This window comes from Crocodylus siamensis, chromosome 14 (assembly GCF_052110815.1).
Source record: "Crocodylus siamensis isolate JL-2025a chromosome 14, ASM5211081v1, whole genome shotgun sequence".
NCBI lineage: Eukaryota > Metazoa > Chordata > Crocodylia > Crocodylidae > Crocodylus > Crocodylus siamensis.
Window position 1 is genome coordinate 4,682,541 of NC_143408.1, and position 18,127 is coordinate 4,700,667.

The 18,127-nt window shown below is 56.0% G+C and overlaps 2 protein-coding genes and 1 long non-coding RNA gene across 11 annotated transcripts in view; 2 read left to right on the forward strand and 1 right to left on the reverse strand.

Annotated features, from left to right (window-relative positions):
* Positions 1 to 18,127, reverse strand: part of LOC149853217 (uncharacterized) — a 32,073-nt gene that overhangs the window by 7,076 nt on the left and 6,870 nt on the right. For 3 of the 6 annotated variants that reach the window (XR_016439104.1, XR_016439109.1, XR_016439105.1), the window contains exons 1-2: positions 5,723 to 6,337; positions 2,395 to 2,471 (exon numbers count right to left, since the gene is read on the reverse strand). This is a non-coding gene — a long non-coding RNA (uncharacterized LOC149853217). Of the gene's footprint in view, positions 1 to 2,394; positions 2,472 to 2,924; positions 6,338 to 13,965; positions 14,145 to 18,127 lie in introns of those variants that run through there. The other 3 variants (XR_016439106.1, XR_016439107.1, XR_016439108.1) reach the window with 3 other exon arrangements.
* On the forward strand, positions 365 to 11,837 carry LOC149853218 (perilipin-3-like). 2 transcript variants are annotated; one of them, XM_090026925.1, is made up of 8 exons: positions 365 to 504; positions 6,344 to 6,441; positions 6,919 to 7,114; positions 8,087 to 8,169; positions 8,554 to 8,956; positions 9,520 to 9,719; positions 9,955 to 10,059; positions 10,164 to 11,837. In XM_090026925.1, the coding sequence occupies exons 2-8, from the start codon at positions 6,361 to 6,363 to the stop codon at positions 10,845 to 10,847; spliced, it is 1,752 nt and encodes a 583-aa protein (XP_089883051.1). In that variant the 5' UTR covers positions 365 to 504; positions 6,344 to 6,360; the 3' UTR covers positions 10,848 to 11,837. The 2 variants fall into 2 exon arrangements, with proteins under 2 accessions (XP_089883051.1, XP_089883050.1); XM_090026924.1 differs by having other exon boundaries at positions 366 to 504; positions 9,955 to 10,083; positions 10,164 to 11,836.
* Positions 12,276 to 16,724, forward strand: TICAM1 (TIR domain containing adaptor molecule 1). 3 transcript variants are annotated; one of them, XM_090026921.1, is made up of 2 exons: positions 12,276 to 12,398; positions 14,129 to 16,724. In XM_090026921.1, the coding sequence occupies exon 2, from the start codon at positions 14,350 to 14,352 to the stop codon at positions 16,426 to 16,428; it is 2,079 nt and encodes a 692-aa protein (XP_089883047.1). In that variant the 5' UTR covers positions 12,276 to 12,398; positions 14,129 to 14,349; the 3' UTR covers positions 16,429 to 16,724. The 3 variants fall into 3 exon arrangements, with proteins under 3 accessions (XP_089883047.1, XP_089883049.1, XP_089883048.1); XM_090026923.1 differs by lacking the exon at positions 12,276 to 12,398 and adding an exon at positions 12,441 to 12,855; XM_090026922.1 differs by lacking the exon at positions 12,276 to 12,398 and adding an exon at positions 12,884 to 13,597.

Here is an 18,127-nt window from a genome sequence, read left to right on the forward strand (position 1 = left end):
CTAGTGCCTTGTGGTTCCCGCGTAGGATGCATCTCACATTGCCCCCGTGCCTACATCATGCACCCCGAGTCCTGGCTGTCCTGGGGGTCTCCACTTTGGGAAGGGCGATCTGGGTGGCTCCCTCAAGAGCTTCCCAACAGGAACCCCCGTGTGTGCACATGCACACGCAGATCCCCGAGAACCACAGCCCTTCCCAATTCCCAGCCTGATTTCAACTCTGCAGGGCCAGGGGCCCCTCAGCCCCCGCAGCTGGAGGAGGAGAGGAGCTTGCCCCTGCCCTCCAGCCCCATTGCCTAACAAGCAGCAGCAATACGTGCCTTTAGCTACTCCCCTCTCCGTGGCTTGCAAAACCCTAGCCCTGCCTTCCCTCCCCAGGTGCCGTTCCTGATTGGCGCTGTGAGACGTGACTCCTTGATCGGTTTCTTTTGGCTGCTTGTTATCTAGATGGATGCCGAGTAGAAGATTGCCCAGGACAAAGATACCTCGGGAGGTAGCGAGAAGCAGGTAAGCCTGGGCTGGGACCCGAGCGCGCCTTGGTCTGCATGCAAACTTTCCAAGGACTTGCGAGCCTGTCTCAGGCTAACTTCAGCCAGCACTTGGGAGCTGGTTTCCACAGCAACAGCGAGGGAGAGGAGAAACTTCTCCCCAAGTTTGGAGGCCAGGCTCCCCGTCTGCCCTGTGGACTCTGCTCTGCGCATTACTGCTGCGGCGTTGTCAGGGGAGGATTTAGAAACTCGGGGCCGAATTCCCTGTTGATCTGCTCTCGGGTGGCTAGGCACGGCGGCGCAGGACAGGCAGGATTGCAAAATCCAAAAGCGGCTTTTGCCCTGGGTGTCAGGAACTGCACAAAGTGCAGCGCAGGGAGGAATCAGGCCTCTGCTTTGGCTCTGGGATCCTGCAAGGATATAAAGGGCCTAGTTAGACGCTGCCCTTTTCTCCTTGCTCCCGTCAGCCTGTGCGTGAGAGACCCTTTATGGCCCTCAGGGATCAGCGCTAACGCAGACCGCTAGATTCGTGCTTGGAGGAAATGCTTAATGCTTTGTTCTTGAACTGGGGCACCCGGGTCACTGTCGCTGTCTGCAGAAAACTGTCTTGACAACCAAGCATTGGGAGGCGGGCAGATGATGCCAGGAAGGGCGGCTGTCCCATGAAGTCTGTTAGCAAAGCACTGAGTGAGTTCTGGGTCGCTCTGTTGTTGAGGTGGTGCTGGGCCTGACTGGTGGCAATACAGGGGCAGGTAGGCAGGCATCAAGTTGATTTTTCTGCAGAAAAAATTGTTTGTTTTTTTTAACGGAGAAGTTGATTTTTTTGCAATGCTGACATCCGGTACAGACACAAATAGCGTTAACTAGCTGGGGTGACCTCAGAGTCCACTCTTTCCTAACCTTCCTCCATGCAGGTGTGTAATGCAGTCAAGCCCGGCTGAGCTGGCTCCCTGCAAAGGATCTCTTAATTCATCAAATCAGTCTAGAAATCCTGTGCAGGGACAGCAGCAAATCCTTGGATGTGGCAACGGCTGAAAGTGCTTTAGAAGCTGTCACTCGAGGAAGGAAAAGCAAAACTCTGCCGGGACTGGGAGACTTCCAGGGAAGACGGATGCTCTAATGCTGAGACTGTAACCACGAGGTCTATGCTGAGCAAGGCACCACTGCAGTCCCTGACCCTAATGTCAGTCTAAACTCAAGAAATAGGAAGCCTGGAGGGCACCATGAGGTTGCTGCCTCTTCCTTGCCAGCGCCTCGAAGCCGCTTAGGTACTCTAAGTACTAAGTCGCTAAGTACTCTCCCATTCAGCTACAAAAGTCATTTAGGTCAACTTTTTCAAAAGCAGCTAGTGATCCTTGGGAGAAGGGGGGAGACATATCCTGCCCAAGCACTGATGATCTCAAGCGGTCCCTTCCAGCCCCTAACATCTATGAATCCTTTGGGGAAGGCAGGGGAGACGTATCCAGCTTTGAGGTCCTCCTTGGGTCTGATCTTCACAGAGGCTGAGGACCCACAGCTCGCAGCAGCTTTGAACCTGGGGCCCCACTTGTCTCAAGTTTGGAGACCCAAATTATTTGCCCTTCCTACAGATGTTTGTTTTGATGGCTTCTTCTCGTCTCGAAGCATACTGCAGCCACCTCCCTTAGTCACGAGGTGTTGTTATTCCCATGTTGCAGGCAAAGACTAGGGCACACAGGTTACTTAACTTGTTTGGCCACCCAACAAATCCACGGCAGATCTGGGCAGGAATCCAGGTTCAGTCAAGCACTCTGACCACAAGATAATGCCACCCCCCCGGCTGGTCCCCCCCACACCCAAGTGATTAAATGCAATCTGCATTTCTTACTGAAGAGCCATTAATTATGCAATCCACTGCTTTCATAGTACATAGTGATCCGTCAGTTCTTACCAGTAGAGCAAGAAAGGCTGGACTTCAATGGTGACACGAGAGCAGATTTCTTGACAGGCGAGAACCCAGACCTCCACCTGGAAAACAGCAAAGAAAGCTGAATTGGCTGATCGGAAACAAGAGCAGCCTGTTTCCACCTGCGGGTGAAGAACTGACTACGATCTAGTGATCTCCTGGATCATCCAAACTAGCCGTGTCTAGGCTGACAGCCCTGGAGGGCAGGGCGGTTGATTTAGAGAGACCCTCCTGCAAAGATGAGCAAGTGTTTCTACTGCAGCGTTTCAAGGGGATGAAGGGGCTTCTGCTGCCCTTAACCAGAGACCAGTTCCAGTCGCTGAGCGAGGATGGGTGAATATAATAGTAAGAGAAAGAAAGGATTTGATTTTGTCCACTGAGAGGTCAGGAGGAAGACCCACCTTGTCTCTGCATCCTGGGCGAGGCCAGATCTACTTAGCACCTTTGCAAAACCAGGTATATAGGTTACTGCCCACACTTCAAACTAGCAGAGCCACATGCTTGGTGCCACCTACACAGGGTTGTTTGGACAAGTCCTCCCACGAGCACTGTGTCACCGACACTGCCAAATCCAGGTGGCAAACAGGCCTTTCTCTTGCAGGGCCCCTTGGTTCAACACCAGATCTCCTGGAGCTACAAAGGAGTGGCTCGAGATTTGTCACGTGGTGTCTCAAGCTCCAGTTTGCCGGCTGGTGGGGAGAGGCAGCGACCGTGCGGTGCAAGGCTATAACTATATATGAACCCAGACTCCAAGGCCGCTGAGGCTCGTTGCAAAAGCAAACTGAAATTCCCAGGCTAGAAGCCAAAAGCACGTGTGTGCAGCAAGCAGCGGGCAGTGTTGAAATAGCTCTGAGCTTAGAAGAGGAGCCTGTGACAGTTCTGCCAGCTGATTCAGCCACTCAGGGTGGGAGCAGCAGGGGAATAACCCTTCACAAGGGCGTTCTCTGAAGCTGCCTGTTTCTGTGACCAGGGCGCCAGGCCCTGCCTACGTCAGGGAAGTTTCCTACAGACTTCCCTTGATGGGTCGTACCCAGATGCTGGGGGTAATGCAGGATTCACTGGACCATAGCCACTAGTTTCATCCGCCGTCCATGTACAAGACCCTCTTGGTTGCATTTGGTGCTTTCAACCCAGTTGCATGACCCAGTTCTGCGCACGGCAGGGACCCCAATGCCAAGAAGTAGGGACACCAGCAAAGTCCCCTGGGCTGTAGATAACCCTCCGTGTGCCTTCTTATGATCCCCCAAGCAGGCAAATCCTCCCACAAGTCACGGGAGGAATCACAGGACGGCTGGACCTACCATAGCACCAAGGGGCACAGCACAGAGCCCAGGAGGCCTGGTGGGTGCACGCGGCAGCAGCGAAGATGGTGCATACTGGTTTGGGCTCTGCAGCGTGGTTGCATGCTGTGCCATGACAGACCCCATGGCATGGCAGAGACGGGGTGACCCCGTGCTATGCAGCGGTGTCACATGCAGGATCGAGGCCTCTTGTGCTGAACCCTGCGTATACCTAATGCAGAGGGAGCCTCCATCCCGAAGACCTGGTGCTGCTGTCATGTACATCTGCCCATGGGGTTCAAAATGCCGAGGCAGCCTGGCCAGGCCCCATGTCTGCGAGATGCAAACACTGTTTCTCCTGCCCCCCTGCAAAACGTGATCTGCAATCCCCAGGACCCCCGTTTGGAGAGGCCTCCCGCTGCAGGGCAGCGATCTAGCATGGGCTCGAACCCCATGGATTGTAGAGGAACTTGAACCCAAGTGCTGACCGTGGGTGAGACTTCACAGCGGTGCTGGCCATAAAATACAAGCTGCTCACCCTTGGACAGCTGGCTGGTGAGGACCACCAGCACTGAGACCTTGCAGTCCCTCAAGTCTCCCGTAGCTGTGTATATGGTGAGCCTGTGCTCATCCCCCACTTCAGTGATTCCCCTTGTCCTCCTTCCTCCAGCTTGCTGCCATCAATGCTGCATCTTGTCCTCAGTTAATGGTCAGCTCCTCCTGATTCACAGATTATAAGGGGCTGGAAGGGACCTTGGAAAACCCCCTTGTACCAAGCAGAAAAGACAACTGGGGTCAAGTGACCCCAGCAATCCAAGTACTCTGTGCAATGCAGCCTGGGGCCTTTAGGTAGTACTGGAGGGTTGTTATAAATCAGGGGTGGGCAAAATGCGGCCTGGGGGCTGGACGCAGCTCACCAGGCCATTCTGTGCGGCCTGCGGGGCCCCTAAAAATTTAGAAAATGAATATTAATCTGCCCCTGGCTGCCTGTCATGCAGCCCTCGATGGCTTGCCAAAACTCAGCAAGCTGCCCTCTGCCCAAAAGAATTGCCTGCACCCATTATAAATGAACAAGTCGATAGGAACTGCCACTAGGCAACCAGTAATGTGTTTGACAATGGCCTTCCAGCAGAAAACTGCAGCTTTTCATGGGAACATACCATTTTTGTCAGGAAAGGTTTCTTGAGCCCAGGATGCACTCCCTAGTAAAACAGGAGAGAGGGGGAGACCCACCCTGCGGGGATGCATGGGTCCCGGTCCCTGCTCTGCTGAGGATTTTTCACTGTCATTGTTTTTTCATTTGGAAAAAAAGAAAAGAAAAACACACAAAACCCCCTTCAAGGTTTCTGTTTGATGCCAATGTGGAATGGAAACATTTCTGAAATTTCACAGTTTCACAGGATGGGGAAGCTATTTCCTCTTCTGCGTTTAGTAGCTACCCAGCCACAGAGAGAGACCTGTGCAGGGAACCAGCTTAGCCACCCAGAAAGCCAAAGCATCAGGAGATGCCCCTTGTCCCCTACTGCCAAGGTTGCTACGGCTGGTGGAGCTGCCCGGGAGTGCAAAACGACAGGAGATTTGGTACGGTGCCCACGGCGTAGGCACAGACCCATGGTATCGGCCCAGAGAGAAACTCTGAGATGCGATGCGTTGGTGGGGAAGGGCTGGATTCAGCCCTGAGAGGAATGTGGCAATAACCATTAAGTAGATCCCAACAACAGCAGAGACAACAGCGCTTATCACTTCCTCATCGTCTGGATGTGACTGCTCCCTTCTGCCTTTGTGATGAGAGTTGACATGTGCCCACGCTGCCTCCTGTTAAGGAAACAACCCAACCCACGGGGAAACCCATGTTAACATCAGAACAAACGGGGGAAATCTGAGCTTTTCAAAGCAAGTCCAGTTGCCAGGTTAAAAAAGAATAGAATAGCTAATGCTGTTATTTCTCTTTTTTCAACCCTGTTGTCATAAAACCACCTGTGCTAATCAGATTTCTAAAATTAGAACACTGAAAGCCTGATTTTCCTACTCACTGCATGGCGAAGACATGTTTTCTGTCTTGCAATGACTGTAGTCAAGATGACACGTTGAATGATCTCCTTTCTAGCACAATTAAAAGGAAAGGCAGTGAGCAGCGATATGCGCCAGCAACGTTTTGCACCTGCAGAGCGTAGGCTTTCGTTCGAGCGCTCTCGATCGTAGGGCTGGAGAGAACTGTCAGACTGCAAAGTTCAGGCAAGAGCATCCCTGTCTTCCACAGACAGATGCAGCAGACCCAAAAAGGATGAGAACGGCCTGTCTTGAGCTCAGGGAGCTCTACCGCTGAAGTTAGTGGAGCTGCATCGCTCCAGATGGTTTGGGGCTGTGGGAGCAGACTGGGCAAAATGCCATTACTGCCCTCCTACACGCATGCATGGATTGTTGATAAAGGCCCGTATTAATTTATGAAAATTATCAACCTGTGTCGTGTAGCTATTAAATGATCTTTGCATGTTTTTCTCCTGAAGAAGCGGTAAGAGCATCCCCGAAGTTCCCAGCTGCTCTGGGTAATGAGCCCCATCAGTGTGGTTCTGCGCTTCCCACCAACCGTTACTGATAACATCAGAAGTCGTACAAGTCTCGCCGGTACAAGTCTTCTTTCTCCTTCCTTTCAGCTGCACCTGACTTTACCATGGCATCTGAAAACAAGGCCACAGATCCTAGTCCTTCACAAGCTGAGGACCCCCTGAAGGTGGAGGAACCGCTGCAAGCGGTAGGTAGCCTAGGGCTGCTAGTCCTTTCACACGTAAGCCCGCACACCAGCCAACATGTTTCATTGCATTGCCACTGGCCCAAAACCCAGGTGGGAGAGGAACCCCCCTGTCCAGACTTGGGGTCATGGCTCAAGTCTCCGGATCAATATGGAGACGGCAGTTCTCCTTGCTCGGAGGAGGCTGACAACTCCAGCTGCGGGTGGTGTGCCACGAGAGCGCAGGATGGTCTGCAGCGGGTTTGAATTGGGGCAGGGTGATGTTGAACTCGTACGTGACGAAAAGGCAGCAGGGCCCAGGGCTCTGAATGGTAAGCTCAGGTCTTGAAGTCCTTTGACCACTGAGCTGCTGAACTTTGGAAAAAAGAGATTTCATGAAGGGCTTCTCTGAGAAATCGCGCACCTCAAACTACAGGTTACACTCGCCCGCCTGCCAGAGGACATGCCACTAATGCCCTTTTTCTCTCCTACCTTGCCTAGAACGTGGTGAACAGGGTGACCAGCATACCCTTGATCCACTCTGCCTTCAACTTGGTCTCCTCTGCCTACAACTTCACCAAAGGGACACACCCATACGTCACCACTGTCTGCACCGTGGCAGAAACCGTGGCTGCTGTTGCAGTGGGCAGCGCAGTCGGGGGCGCCCAGCCAATTTTGAGCCATCTGGAACCCCAGAGTGAGCGCACGCTGGGATGGGCGAAGCCGGGCGTTAGGGGTGGCAGAGCTCTCCTGTGACCGCTCAGACTGCACTGCTGGGGCAGCTCGCGACGGGCCTGCAGGGAAACTTGATGTAGCATGAGAGAAGAGCAGTGGGGAAGTTTCCTCATTCTCCTATTCCAGCACTATGTAGTCCCATGGGGTTCACTTTACAGCTGCTGAGCAGTAGTTAGGCAGCTATGGTCTGTTTGAGATGCCCAATATAGGGCAGGGAGAAAAAATAGCTTAACGCCTTTCTACTGCAGATGTTCTGCCAATAATGGCTGGGGCATCTCTATGGCCCCCCCAGCGCTGTATCTCCTCCCCTAGCCACATTAGAGAGGCTGAGGGACCTGGGCTGATTTAATCTGCAGAAGAGAAGACCAAAAGGGGATTGAATAGCAGCCTTTAGCTCCCTGCAGGGGGTTACAGAGAGGATGGAGCTGGGCTGCTCTCAGCGGCGGGCAGGTGACAGCACAGGGAGCAATGGGCTCAAGTTGTAGCAAGAGATGTTTAAATGGGATATCAGGAAAAATTCTCTCACTAGGAGGGTGGTGAAGCACTGCAGTGGGTTACCTAGAGAGGTGGCGGAGTCTCCGTCCTTGGAGGGTTTTAAGGCCCAGTTGACAAAGCCCTGGCTGGGATGATGTAGCTGGGGCTGGTCCTGCCTTGAGCAGGGGCTGGGCTAGGTGCCTTCCAGTCCTGAGGTCCCTTTCAACCCTCATTTTCTATGATTTCAACCAACCTGGTTAAGCCTCTCAAGGAACTAACCGGTAGATGTGCTGTGCCACTCCTTGCAGTAATACGTGTTCTCCAGCATACCACTGCACAGGCCGCCTAGCTTACCGAATTTACCCTTTTGCAATCTTTTACCACAACTCTGCTAGTCTGGGTACGAGGACAAGCTCTAACCAGTTCAGGGTGTTAACCCTGTCCCTTGCTTTCTCTTTAGTTGCAAAAGTAAACGAGTACGCCTGCAAGAGCCTGGATCAGCTGGAGGAGAAGCTGCCCTTTCTCCAGCAGCCGACAGAGAAGGTGAGTCTCCCCGCTCCATGCGGCTTCATGGGGGGGGGGGAAGGGGGGAGGCTCTTTGTCTCGCTTGGATGTGGGGTTTAGAGCAGCCGTCTGGAACCAGACAAATGGGAGCGGGGGTGACTGAGCCATGTGAAACGTCTTGTAAGAGGTGTCGGGTGAGAAAAGGAGCTGTCCTCCCACAGAGAGGATCGGAGCCAATGTCCATTTCAGGGAACCGAGGGGCCGTAACACCCGTTCACACCAATCTCAGATGCAGCCTGCCTGCCTTTGCCACAAGCTTGGGGATGTTGCCCAGTTGGGCAAAATGCTTTTGAGAGAAGGGCGATTTGAGGAAAGATTTCATGCTGACTCGGAGATGACCTTCCCTCTGGCTCTCGCCGGCAGGTCCTTACGGACACCAAGCAGCTGGTTGCCAACACAGTGATGAACGCTGTGGATACTGCCAAAGACGCGATGGCCAGCAGAGTGGCTGGAGCTGTAGATCTAACAAAACACGTTGTCCAGGACAGCGTTGAGTTGACCAAATCGGTGGTCTCTTCCACTGTCAACACAGCTCTGGATGCTGCCTCTGGCACAAAAGACATAGTGACCAGCAAAGTGAACGCGGCCGTGGGGCAAGGCAGAGAAGCCATCCAGGACGGTGTGGAGATGACCAGTTTCATGGTAAACAGCAGCATAAACACAGCCAAGGCCGTTGGCAATGTGGTGGCTAGCGGGGTAGATGCCATGCTGTGGAAGTCAGAAGAGTTGGTGGATCACTACCTCCCTGTGACAGAGGAAGAACTGGGTGAGAAAGCGCTGAGCTGCCGAGTCAAACGCAACTTCCCCTTGTCCCCACCCAGGCACAGATCCTGTTGCCTCTGCCGGCCCAGAGCCTGCTCCTGGCTTGGGGCAGGAAGGCTGGTTTGCATTTCTCACCCCATTGGTTTTCTCTCAATCCGGAGTTGCCGTAAGAGTTCCCAGCATTTGTCTTACTTGCCTTGGAGTCGGTAAGCAATGAGAAGCAGGGGCACCTTCATAGTCAACTTCACTGTCCTGCAGAGATCCCTCCTGGCAGGTGCCAACCAGCCCACGTTCAGTCTGTGAGCATTGCTACTACTACTGAGGGTAACCTCCACCTCGCTCGTAGCACTCTTTGTCCATCAGGCTCAAAGCACATTCCTACGGGAAGCCAGTTTCTCTATAAAACCCCATTGTACAGAGGGAGAAGTGGAGGCACAGAGACAAGGAGTAGGGATTAGATCTTTGTATGCTGCAGATCCTTCGACCACCATAGTTTGTGGGGGGTGGGGGTGTCGATTAGATACCCTCCTGTGGGTAACCCAACCTCTCCCCTATTATTCCCTTTAGTTCAACTTGCTGCATCCGTGGAGGGGTCCAGCGTGGCTTCTGTGGAGCAGCAGAAACAGCAGCAGAGTTACTTTGTGCGCCTGGGCTCCCTCTCTAACAAAGTGCGCCACCGAGCCTACCTGCACTCCTTGAACAAGTTGCAGCTGGTCAAGAAGAACACCCAGGATACTCTCGCCTACCTCCAGCGGGCAATAAATCTGGTTTGAAGACATTCCTTCCTCCTCCTCCCTAACGTGGCCACCCCTTCTCTCCCAGTGTTGAAGCACTCTGCTCTCAGGGCGTCCAGGGGCTGCGTGCCCACCCTGATCCCTCTCTGCCCTACACCCTGGCTGGGCTGGGCCTGTGTGCTCCCCCTTCACAGGCTGCTACAAGCTAAGAGCTGGGACCCTGCCCAGCTCCCTGCTGATCCTGCTGTTCCTTGTGTCTCCTCCTCAGGTCGAATCTGTAAAGGAAGGTGCTGGCCAGAAGCTTCAAGAGGGCCAAGAGAAACTCTATGAGCTGTGGCTGGAGTGGATCCTGACCCAGCCAAAAGGGCCGCAGGTGAAACTGTCTTCTCAATCAGAGGTACCGCTGGGGGGACATATTTAAAGCACTCTCCCCACTATCAGCGGAGGGCTACGCTGAACTCCTTTCTGTCTCATCAGGTAGAGCCTCGTGTTCTAGCCATGCTGCGTATGATCACCCTGCAGCTGCAGCCTGCCTACACGAACCTGATGAGCAGCATTCAAGGCCTCCCCAGTAGCATCCAGGAAACAATGCAGCAGGCCCTTACCAACGTCCAGCAGCTCCAAGCTTCCTTTTCCAGCGCTTGCTCCTTCCAGGACCTCTCTGCAAGCATCTTGTCCCAGAACCAGGACCGAGTGGTGAAGCTCCGAGAGTCCCTGGATGCCTTGCTGGATTACGTGGCCAAGGGTGTTCCCCTCAACTGGCTTGTGGGCCCCTTCAGCCCGCTGTTCCAAGCCACAAAGGCATCACACGATGTTAGGATGACCGAGAGAGAGTCACTCACGCCAGAAGAGGGGACCCCTGAAGCCCCAGCAAAGCAGGTCACCGAGGCTCCCCAAACCCCGGAGACACAGGTGACCGAGGCTCCCAAAGCCCAAGAGAAGCAAGGCACCAAGGCTTCCAAAGCCCAAGAGACCAGTGAAGCTCCCAAAAGCTCAGAGAAGGGGGCCTCTGAGGCACCTGCGAAGAGGGCAGATAAGTCACCCGAGAAACTAAAGGAGGCCACTAAAGCACCCAAAAAAGCACCTAAAGCGCAGAAGATGGAGGCAGCAGGTGAAGCGGTGGAGGAGGTGCACGCTAGCATGCCAAAAGAAGACCCCTGAGAGGTTCCAGCTACTGGAGCTCATTTCTGTGGGAGGGACACGTGTCTAACTTCGGTCACTTGTACAAGCGCCAGCCCCGAAGGGCGGGGGCCACTGCCATTCTCTGCGCCCGGCTCCCAGCCTCCTGCCGCCCACCTGGCCGTGCGTCTTGCAGGAAGCTCGCTAACCAAGGTGGCTTGATTCCAGCGAGACGGTTGCGCCCATCAGCCTCGTGGTTTCTGAAGCCTGCGGCGCTGGGAGGGGGAGAGGGGAGCTCTTGGTCTGGCTTCACCAGCTGCAAGTCTGCCCGGCGGCGTGCCTGGCTTCTCACTCTTTGCTGAGACCGCGCATCCAGGAGAGCGGCAGCGTGGCAAGAAGTCGGGCATCAGCACTAAAGGCATCCCGGCTGTGCCAGCTTAGAGCAAGAGGGCGCTGGGTTTACATTTTGATACCGTTTGCTTCCACCAACCGTTACAGCTGCCCGTTTTACACCCGACAGCGTGTCGCCTCCTTTCTGACCCTTCTGCTCCATCCCAGGCCGAGCTCCGGGCGTGGCTTTGGCTGCCTCCTGCCCCCCCATTTCTGTTTCCACAACGACCAGCCCCCTCTGTCGCATGGAAACGGGAGGCTGTGCTTTTTAAAGGATCAGCTTTCTGTGGGATTCGTACTCCCCATCGCTTCACTGCATTTAAATCCTATTCACAAAAACTCACTCTGCCCCCGTTCAGTTCATCCCGAGTCCCCAGTGCTCGGCAGCCGCCGAGAAGAGGGCGCGGGCAGCTTTTACAGGCGTTACTAAGATCAATCCGGCTTGACCATCGTTATGAGGCCAGGCCTGTTGCAAAGGGGAGGGCTGGGGGGCCGGAGGCCGGTCTCTGGGCCGCGCGCGTACCCCACGCCGAGCGCCGCCTGCCACCGTAGCTTGTTTCGGGGATCCAGAGACGAGCCACGTGGCTGGGCTAGGCCCGAGCGTCTGGAAACTGGGAACTGTTGGCTTTGAAATAAACCTTGCTTCCCCATCCAGACGGCCTGCGCGTCTTGCTGGCGGGAGGGAGCCCTGCGGGGCCCAGCGAGGGCAGCCAGGTCTTCCCTGGGGGAGAAGGCGGCCGCCCCTCTCCGGCTGGCTCTTGCCCCTTGCCATCGCCGTGAGGCGGCTGGACGGGGCCTTGCACACCCCCGGCACCTGGGCAGCAAAGGCCGCGGGGGCCACATGAAACGGGCAGCGAGACTTTGCTTTCTTCCCCAGCCCAGGATCGGCTCTCGGCCTCCGCCTGCCCGAGCCCGCCCCGCGGAAGCCCAGCCCTGCGGGCCTCCGGGCACGGGCCGAGGCGCCTGCGCGGCTCGTGCCGCAGGCCGGGCCGGCCGCTCTGCCAGCGCCGCAGCGCCCCCCGGCGGCGCGCCCGGGCACGGCCGCCCCGCCCCCTCGCAGCGTCGAGTGAACGCCAGTGTGGTGACGTCACGAGCCCCCGCCCCCTCCGCCCTTGCTGGTCAGGGTTGCGGGGGGGGCAACCCCCGCTGCCCGGGACGCGGACACGAGGCCCGGCCCGGCCCGGCCCGGCTGGCGGCGCCCAGGTAACCCCCTCCCTGCCCGCAACGGGGAGAGAGCCGGGGGCAGCGGGAGCGGGACCCGGGCGGGGTGGGGCCGCCGGTGCCGGCGCCCAGGGAGCAGGGCCATGCCCCGCCGTGGGCACCTGGCCGGGCCTAGGCAGGTAGAGGGTGGCGGCGGGGAGGCCCGGGCTCCCGCTGCCCGGGGAAGGCTCCGCGGAGCAGTGGCGCCGGCCCCCCCGGCTTTGCAAGGCGCCGAGCTGCCGCGGGAATGAGCGCCCCTTTCCGGGGTCCCCCCAGCTCCGCCTGGGGCTGCGCGCAAATGCAGAGGAAGGAGCCTCGGGAAAGGGCCCGTGGACTTGGAAAGCTCCCGGGCGAGGCCTGCTCCGCGTTTCTCTTTTTGCTCTCGCCTCAAGCGGGGCGGTTCCGTACAGACGAGCTCCTGGCACGGAGTCCACGCGGCGGTTCGCTCCCTGCGTGCAAGGTGCGTGAGCAGAGTGAACAGAAACTGCCCCGTTTGTGCAAGGCGGCTGAGTCACGGAGGCAAGGCAGTAAACACAAGTGGCGAAGTTCTGGGTTTTGCTGGCCCTCTTGGAAAGGCGGAGGGGATTTTTTTTCATAGAAGTTGCAGCGACTTGCGATCTTCCAGGGGAAGGGATGCACATGCAGATGCGTTCAATCTCAGCCCATGAAGCAACTGGAGGAATTTTGCAAGCTAGGGAAAACCCCCCCCAGGCCACTTAAAAAAAGGGCGAAACTAAATTTCTCTCGGGGATCTGGCTTGTTGCGGGTATTTGGAAACACTGTTTTGGGTTGCTTTTATAAATGCTGAAAGATTTTGCAGCAAGGCAGATGGTCCAAGAGCAGGCTTTGGTAAGCAGCGGTTCTGCTGAGCGCCTGCCCCACAAACCTTCCCCTCCTCAGCCAGGTCTGCCCAGGCTACCAGTGAGGTCTGGTCCTAAGTGTAACTTGCTGCCAGAAGGCGAGGGTGAGTCCAAGAGTGCAATAGGATCCAGGGTTTAGATGCGTGACCATGCGTAACAGGAGTGTCTGCAACGGCATTTGAGTGGATACAAGTCTATGCGTCAGGGGAGTAAGCGCACATCCTTTGGTGCATGCGTTCATTGGAAGGATGTAACCTTGGAGCCAACAAGAAGTTTCTCTACTGGGCAGTTGATTTTATAGCTGCTTGTTAACGAGGATAACAGCCACAGGCAGGACTCCAGGTGAGATGGTGGATTGTCGATCTGGTCGGTTGGGTGACATACCTAAATCTGTTAATGATTTCAAGTCAAGTCAGTCCCAAGGCCTCTGTGCCCATCGGGGCACTTTAGACAAGGTAACAACCCTCCTACGTTAGTTGAGTTGCTCTGCGCGACTGGCGATTCTTCGGGCAGAGTGACCATCTCCTCTCCAGGTCTGGATGGCCGTTGGCTTGTCTGCCCTTTGACAGGTCTTGTTCTCGGTATCCACACACCCTCCTCACCCAGGCTAGCCCAGGTGGGGGGTGCTGGTTTAGCCTCCAACAGCCCAACCAGTTAATGAGTATTTTAAAGCACTTATTGTGGGGATACACGGCTTCCTATGAGCTTACCGTGAGGATTGCAGAGTGAACGATATGATGGACTATGGGGGTACAACCTAGGAGTGACGTTTGTGCCAAGGCATGGTGCAGACTGTGACCTCAGATGAGTCCAGCTTGGAGCACTAGGCTCTCTGCCCGTCACGTTTCTGTAACTTTCTGTTCTGTCTCGCAGGTCTGGCAGGTGAACTCTGAAGAGGGAAGAGAAACAGCATGTCACCACAAGGCTGAAACCCCTGGAAAGAGAAGCCGCTGAGGATGCGTAGCACCCAGAGCCTGCCAAGCACACATGTAGAAAAGAAACTGGCCTTTGCTTATTCCAGGCCCCAGAGACAGTAATATGCTTTTTCCATTCCCTGCTTCTTCAGCACGTTGTCTGAATAAACAGCTGGTGCAATGGCAGAGAGCGCAGAGGCCCAGCCCACATTCGAGGATGTCTTCAGTCTTTTATCTAGGATGCCCGAAAATAGACTTGTTAACCTGAAGCATAAGTTGAAGCACATGAGACCCAGCACAAGGAGCAGTAAGTTACTGCAAGCCATGGTCTTGCTGGCTTTGGGGCGGGAGGCAGAGGCTAGGATCTGCCTGGATGCTTTGGGAGAGGACACGGGAGCCTTGTATGTGTGCAGGACCAGACTGGGGTCTGCAGGGGTGCCAGCAGGCTGTGTAGACCCAGGGACGCCTCAGCTGGATGCAAGTGCACTGTGGGTCCTGGCACAGATCTACTCTGTGCTGGTAGAGGAAAAGGTGTGCAGTCAGGACGCCAAAATCAGTGCCTACAGAGCTGCCATTCAAGCTGTCAGGGTCAGCAAGGGGAACCAGGGGGAGCAGCTGAGCAGCCTGTTGGCAGAAGCTGAGGAACAATGCGGGATGGACATCAGCCTGGCAGAGAGAGGGGCCTCGTTTGAGGCGCTGAGATCAGACCCCGCGCTGTTCCAGACTGCCAGCCCGGCCTCGGTGCCGCGCAGCGCCCCAGTGCAGATCGGGAGCGCGCCAGGTCTCTCGAGCCCACGGACCTTGCATTCCTCGGGCAGCCCCGCCTCCTTCGTCAGCCACTTGGAAATTAGCCAGTCCCCGACCGTGGAGTATTTGACCTGCGCAACTCGCCGTCACCACAACCCTGGGCCCAGCAAGCTCTGCGGAGGCGGTGCCAGCCCTGCCGTGCACTACAGCGGGGGCAGTGTCAGTCATGTCGCATGGGACCCCGAGCAGCTCGACAGCGCCTGCGCACCCCCCCTGCACAGTCAGCCGAGGAGCCGTAGCCTCAGGGACCCCTGTGGCGGGAGCTCTCATCTCCCATTTCTTCCAGTTCCTGAAACTGGGCTTCCCTCGCGGAGTGCCACGCACTGCCCCGTAGAGTGCAGTGATCTTCCCAGCACAGTGCCACCCAAGCCGCAGAGGCCACAAGAGAGCGTGCCCAAAGAGCCAGAAAAGGAGCCGCACGTGGGGCTTCCTGGCTCCGGTTCTGGCTCTGTCCGGCTGCCAGTGGAGGATTCTTACGTTCCAACAGAGAATCGGAGCATGGCGTCTTCCTCCTTCGTCTGTCCCCCTCCCTTCCAAGCACCAGCAGCAGCACCAGCGACTGCCCCCTCATCAGAGCCAGACACGGGTGAGGGAAAGTTCTACAGTTTTGTGGTCGTGCATGCCATGGAGGACATGGACATCGCCTGCCGGGTAAAGGAGCTGCTGGAGAGCATGGGGGTCCCGGACGGCGCCACGTTCTGCGAGGACTTCCTCGTTCCCGGGCACTGCCAGCTAACGTGCTTCCAGGACGCCATCAACAACTCTGCTTTCACCCTCCTGCTGCTGACTGAGAACTTCCAGTGCCGCTTGTGCACGTACCAGATGAACTCTGCCCTGATGGACTCCATCCTGCGGCTGCACAAGTACAACTCGGTCATCCCCTTCGTGCCCAAGGAGTGCCCCTTGAGGAAGGGGCAGATCCCCGGTGTGCTGGCAGGGCTCGTGCCCCTGGATGAGAACTCCCGGGTGTTTGCCAGGAGAGTGAAGAACACTTTTGTCCCCAGCAAGATCAAGGAGCAGAGGACCAAGTGGAGTGAGATACAGCAGATCCAGGAGGCACATAGACAGCAGAAGCAATACCAGGAGCATCTCCAAGCGGTGCAGCAGGCCTTAGCGGCTCTGAACATTGGGTCCCAGCCAGGCTTGTTGCCCCCCGTGCAGCTGCCGGATCTGACGGGACTGCACCAGTTGCTGTCAAGCCTGTCGGCCCAAACAGCCTTAATAAACCAGCCTCACCTGGGTGGGCTGTTCATGCCTGGCTACTCGGCTCCCTCCCCTTCCCAACCGGTAGCTCTCCCGCCAGGTCACCAAAACATGCCGGGGACAGGCCACCAGCCCCTCATCATTCAGAACGCACGGATGGTGCAGATTGGGGACCACAACCAGATGCAGGTGCAGAGGACCCAATCAGTATCGGAAAGCTCCGATGAAGAGACCAACGAGTGTAACTGAGCGGAGCGGGCCGAGAGCTCAATGCTGCCGGGAGAAGTTAGCGCTCGGTTGGAAGGCCCTTCAGCAGGGATGGTCGGCCTTGTGACGTGAGCGCGAAACAAAAAGATGTCCTACCTCCTCCCCTCCTGTGGATGGGGAGAGTGGAAGGAAATGCCTCTTCTCTGCTGTTGGATGAGAGGACGTGGGCTCCAGGCCCATAACAGCCTCTTCCTCCTTCGCAGGTATCGGGAGAGGAAAATTTTTTTCCCAGTTTTGAGGGACCCACAAATTTTAGAAATAAATTTGTTATTAATTTATTCCCTGTTTCTCCAAGTGCTCACTTCCTTGGCAGGGCAGGACAATCCTGGGGCATTTTTTCTCTCCCCTGGAACGGTTTGGCATCCCTGAAATGCCCATGGGGTGACAGCCTGTCAGCAGAGAGCTGAGATTGCTGGAGCCGGCCACAGGGCCAGAACTAGATTTGCTGGGCAGCCTCGGGCAAGCTGCTTAGGTGAAGGATTTTTCAGAAATGGCCAATGTGAGGCCTGACTTTGGCACCCCCAACCCTCACCGCTGTACCCTGGAGTGGGGGAGTTCAGCCGGGCCCGGTCTCATGTTGGAACATGAGATCGGTGCCCACATCTCTGTCCCTGCCTCAGCCTCCCTCTTTGAGACGGGGAGTGCGGTACTGGTTCGCTCTGGTGAACTACTTTGAGATCTACCCTGAGAAGCCTCATGGGAGTGCCAAGTTATCAGTCCCTTAAGGGGGAAAAAAGCAAGATGTCCCTTGGTGCCTGGAGAGGTGTCCCCCTAGATGCACACATCCACATTCCCGTGTCACTGTGTCAATTCAAGGCTGTGATGCATGGAGACCCCTGCACTGGAGCACTCAGTGCTGCACTAAGTGCCCAGAGCTGGCCCAGCAGACATGCTGACGAGAAGCCGATGTAGTTCTGAAGCACCTCTTGGTCTGTGAGTTTTGTCTGTCCACAGAGGAAGGGGGCTCATCAGAAGTGCATGGTCCTGGGAGGCTGATGAGACACCCAACACAGAAGGAGGATCCAGGATTTGGGGTGGAGGGGGAATGAGATAGGACATTGAATGCTCCAGACATAAAAATCGGATCCCTGGTTTTAGCTCCAGGGTGCCCACAGTCTAGGGCTGCACGGCCTCTGTCCCAAAGGGGACAGAGCACCACCAGCAGCGTGCTGCCCCCTGGGAAGCATGGGCATCAGGCATTGCCCACACATGATCAAAAGCTGCTCAACAGGCCTGGGCAGCTGACAAAACCAACCTTGCAATACATGTTGCATGTAGAAACCAGCAGTCACATCATGTTGCATGCTTGGTTTCAGTGCCTAAACCAGATCTTTGTACGAGTCATTAACGCACTCGTTAATGACTTGTACAGAGAGGCAGCTCCCTCTCGCAGTGCTTGCACACTGAGAGCCCAGATCTGTCCTCCCCGATGTAACTGTGTTAGCCCTGACACCAGCAGGCACCCCTGCCTCTTTAGGAGACTGCTCCTTTGGCCCCAACTGGGCATGAGGTCTGGATTTTGGAGGTGAAGGTGACTTAGCTGATGTCCCCAAATCCCACAAAGTTGCCTGCCTGGGGATGAGCCAGCCACCAGCTTCTCAGTGGAGGACCCAGCTTGAAAGCAGCCTTGTTAAACTGTCATTAAAACACCCTTGCCTAGGCACCAGACTTGTTCAGCCCT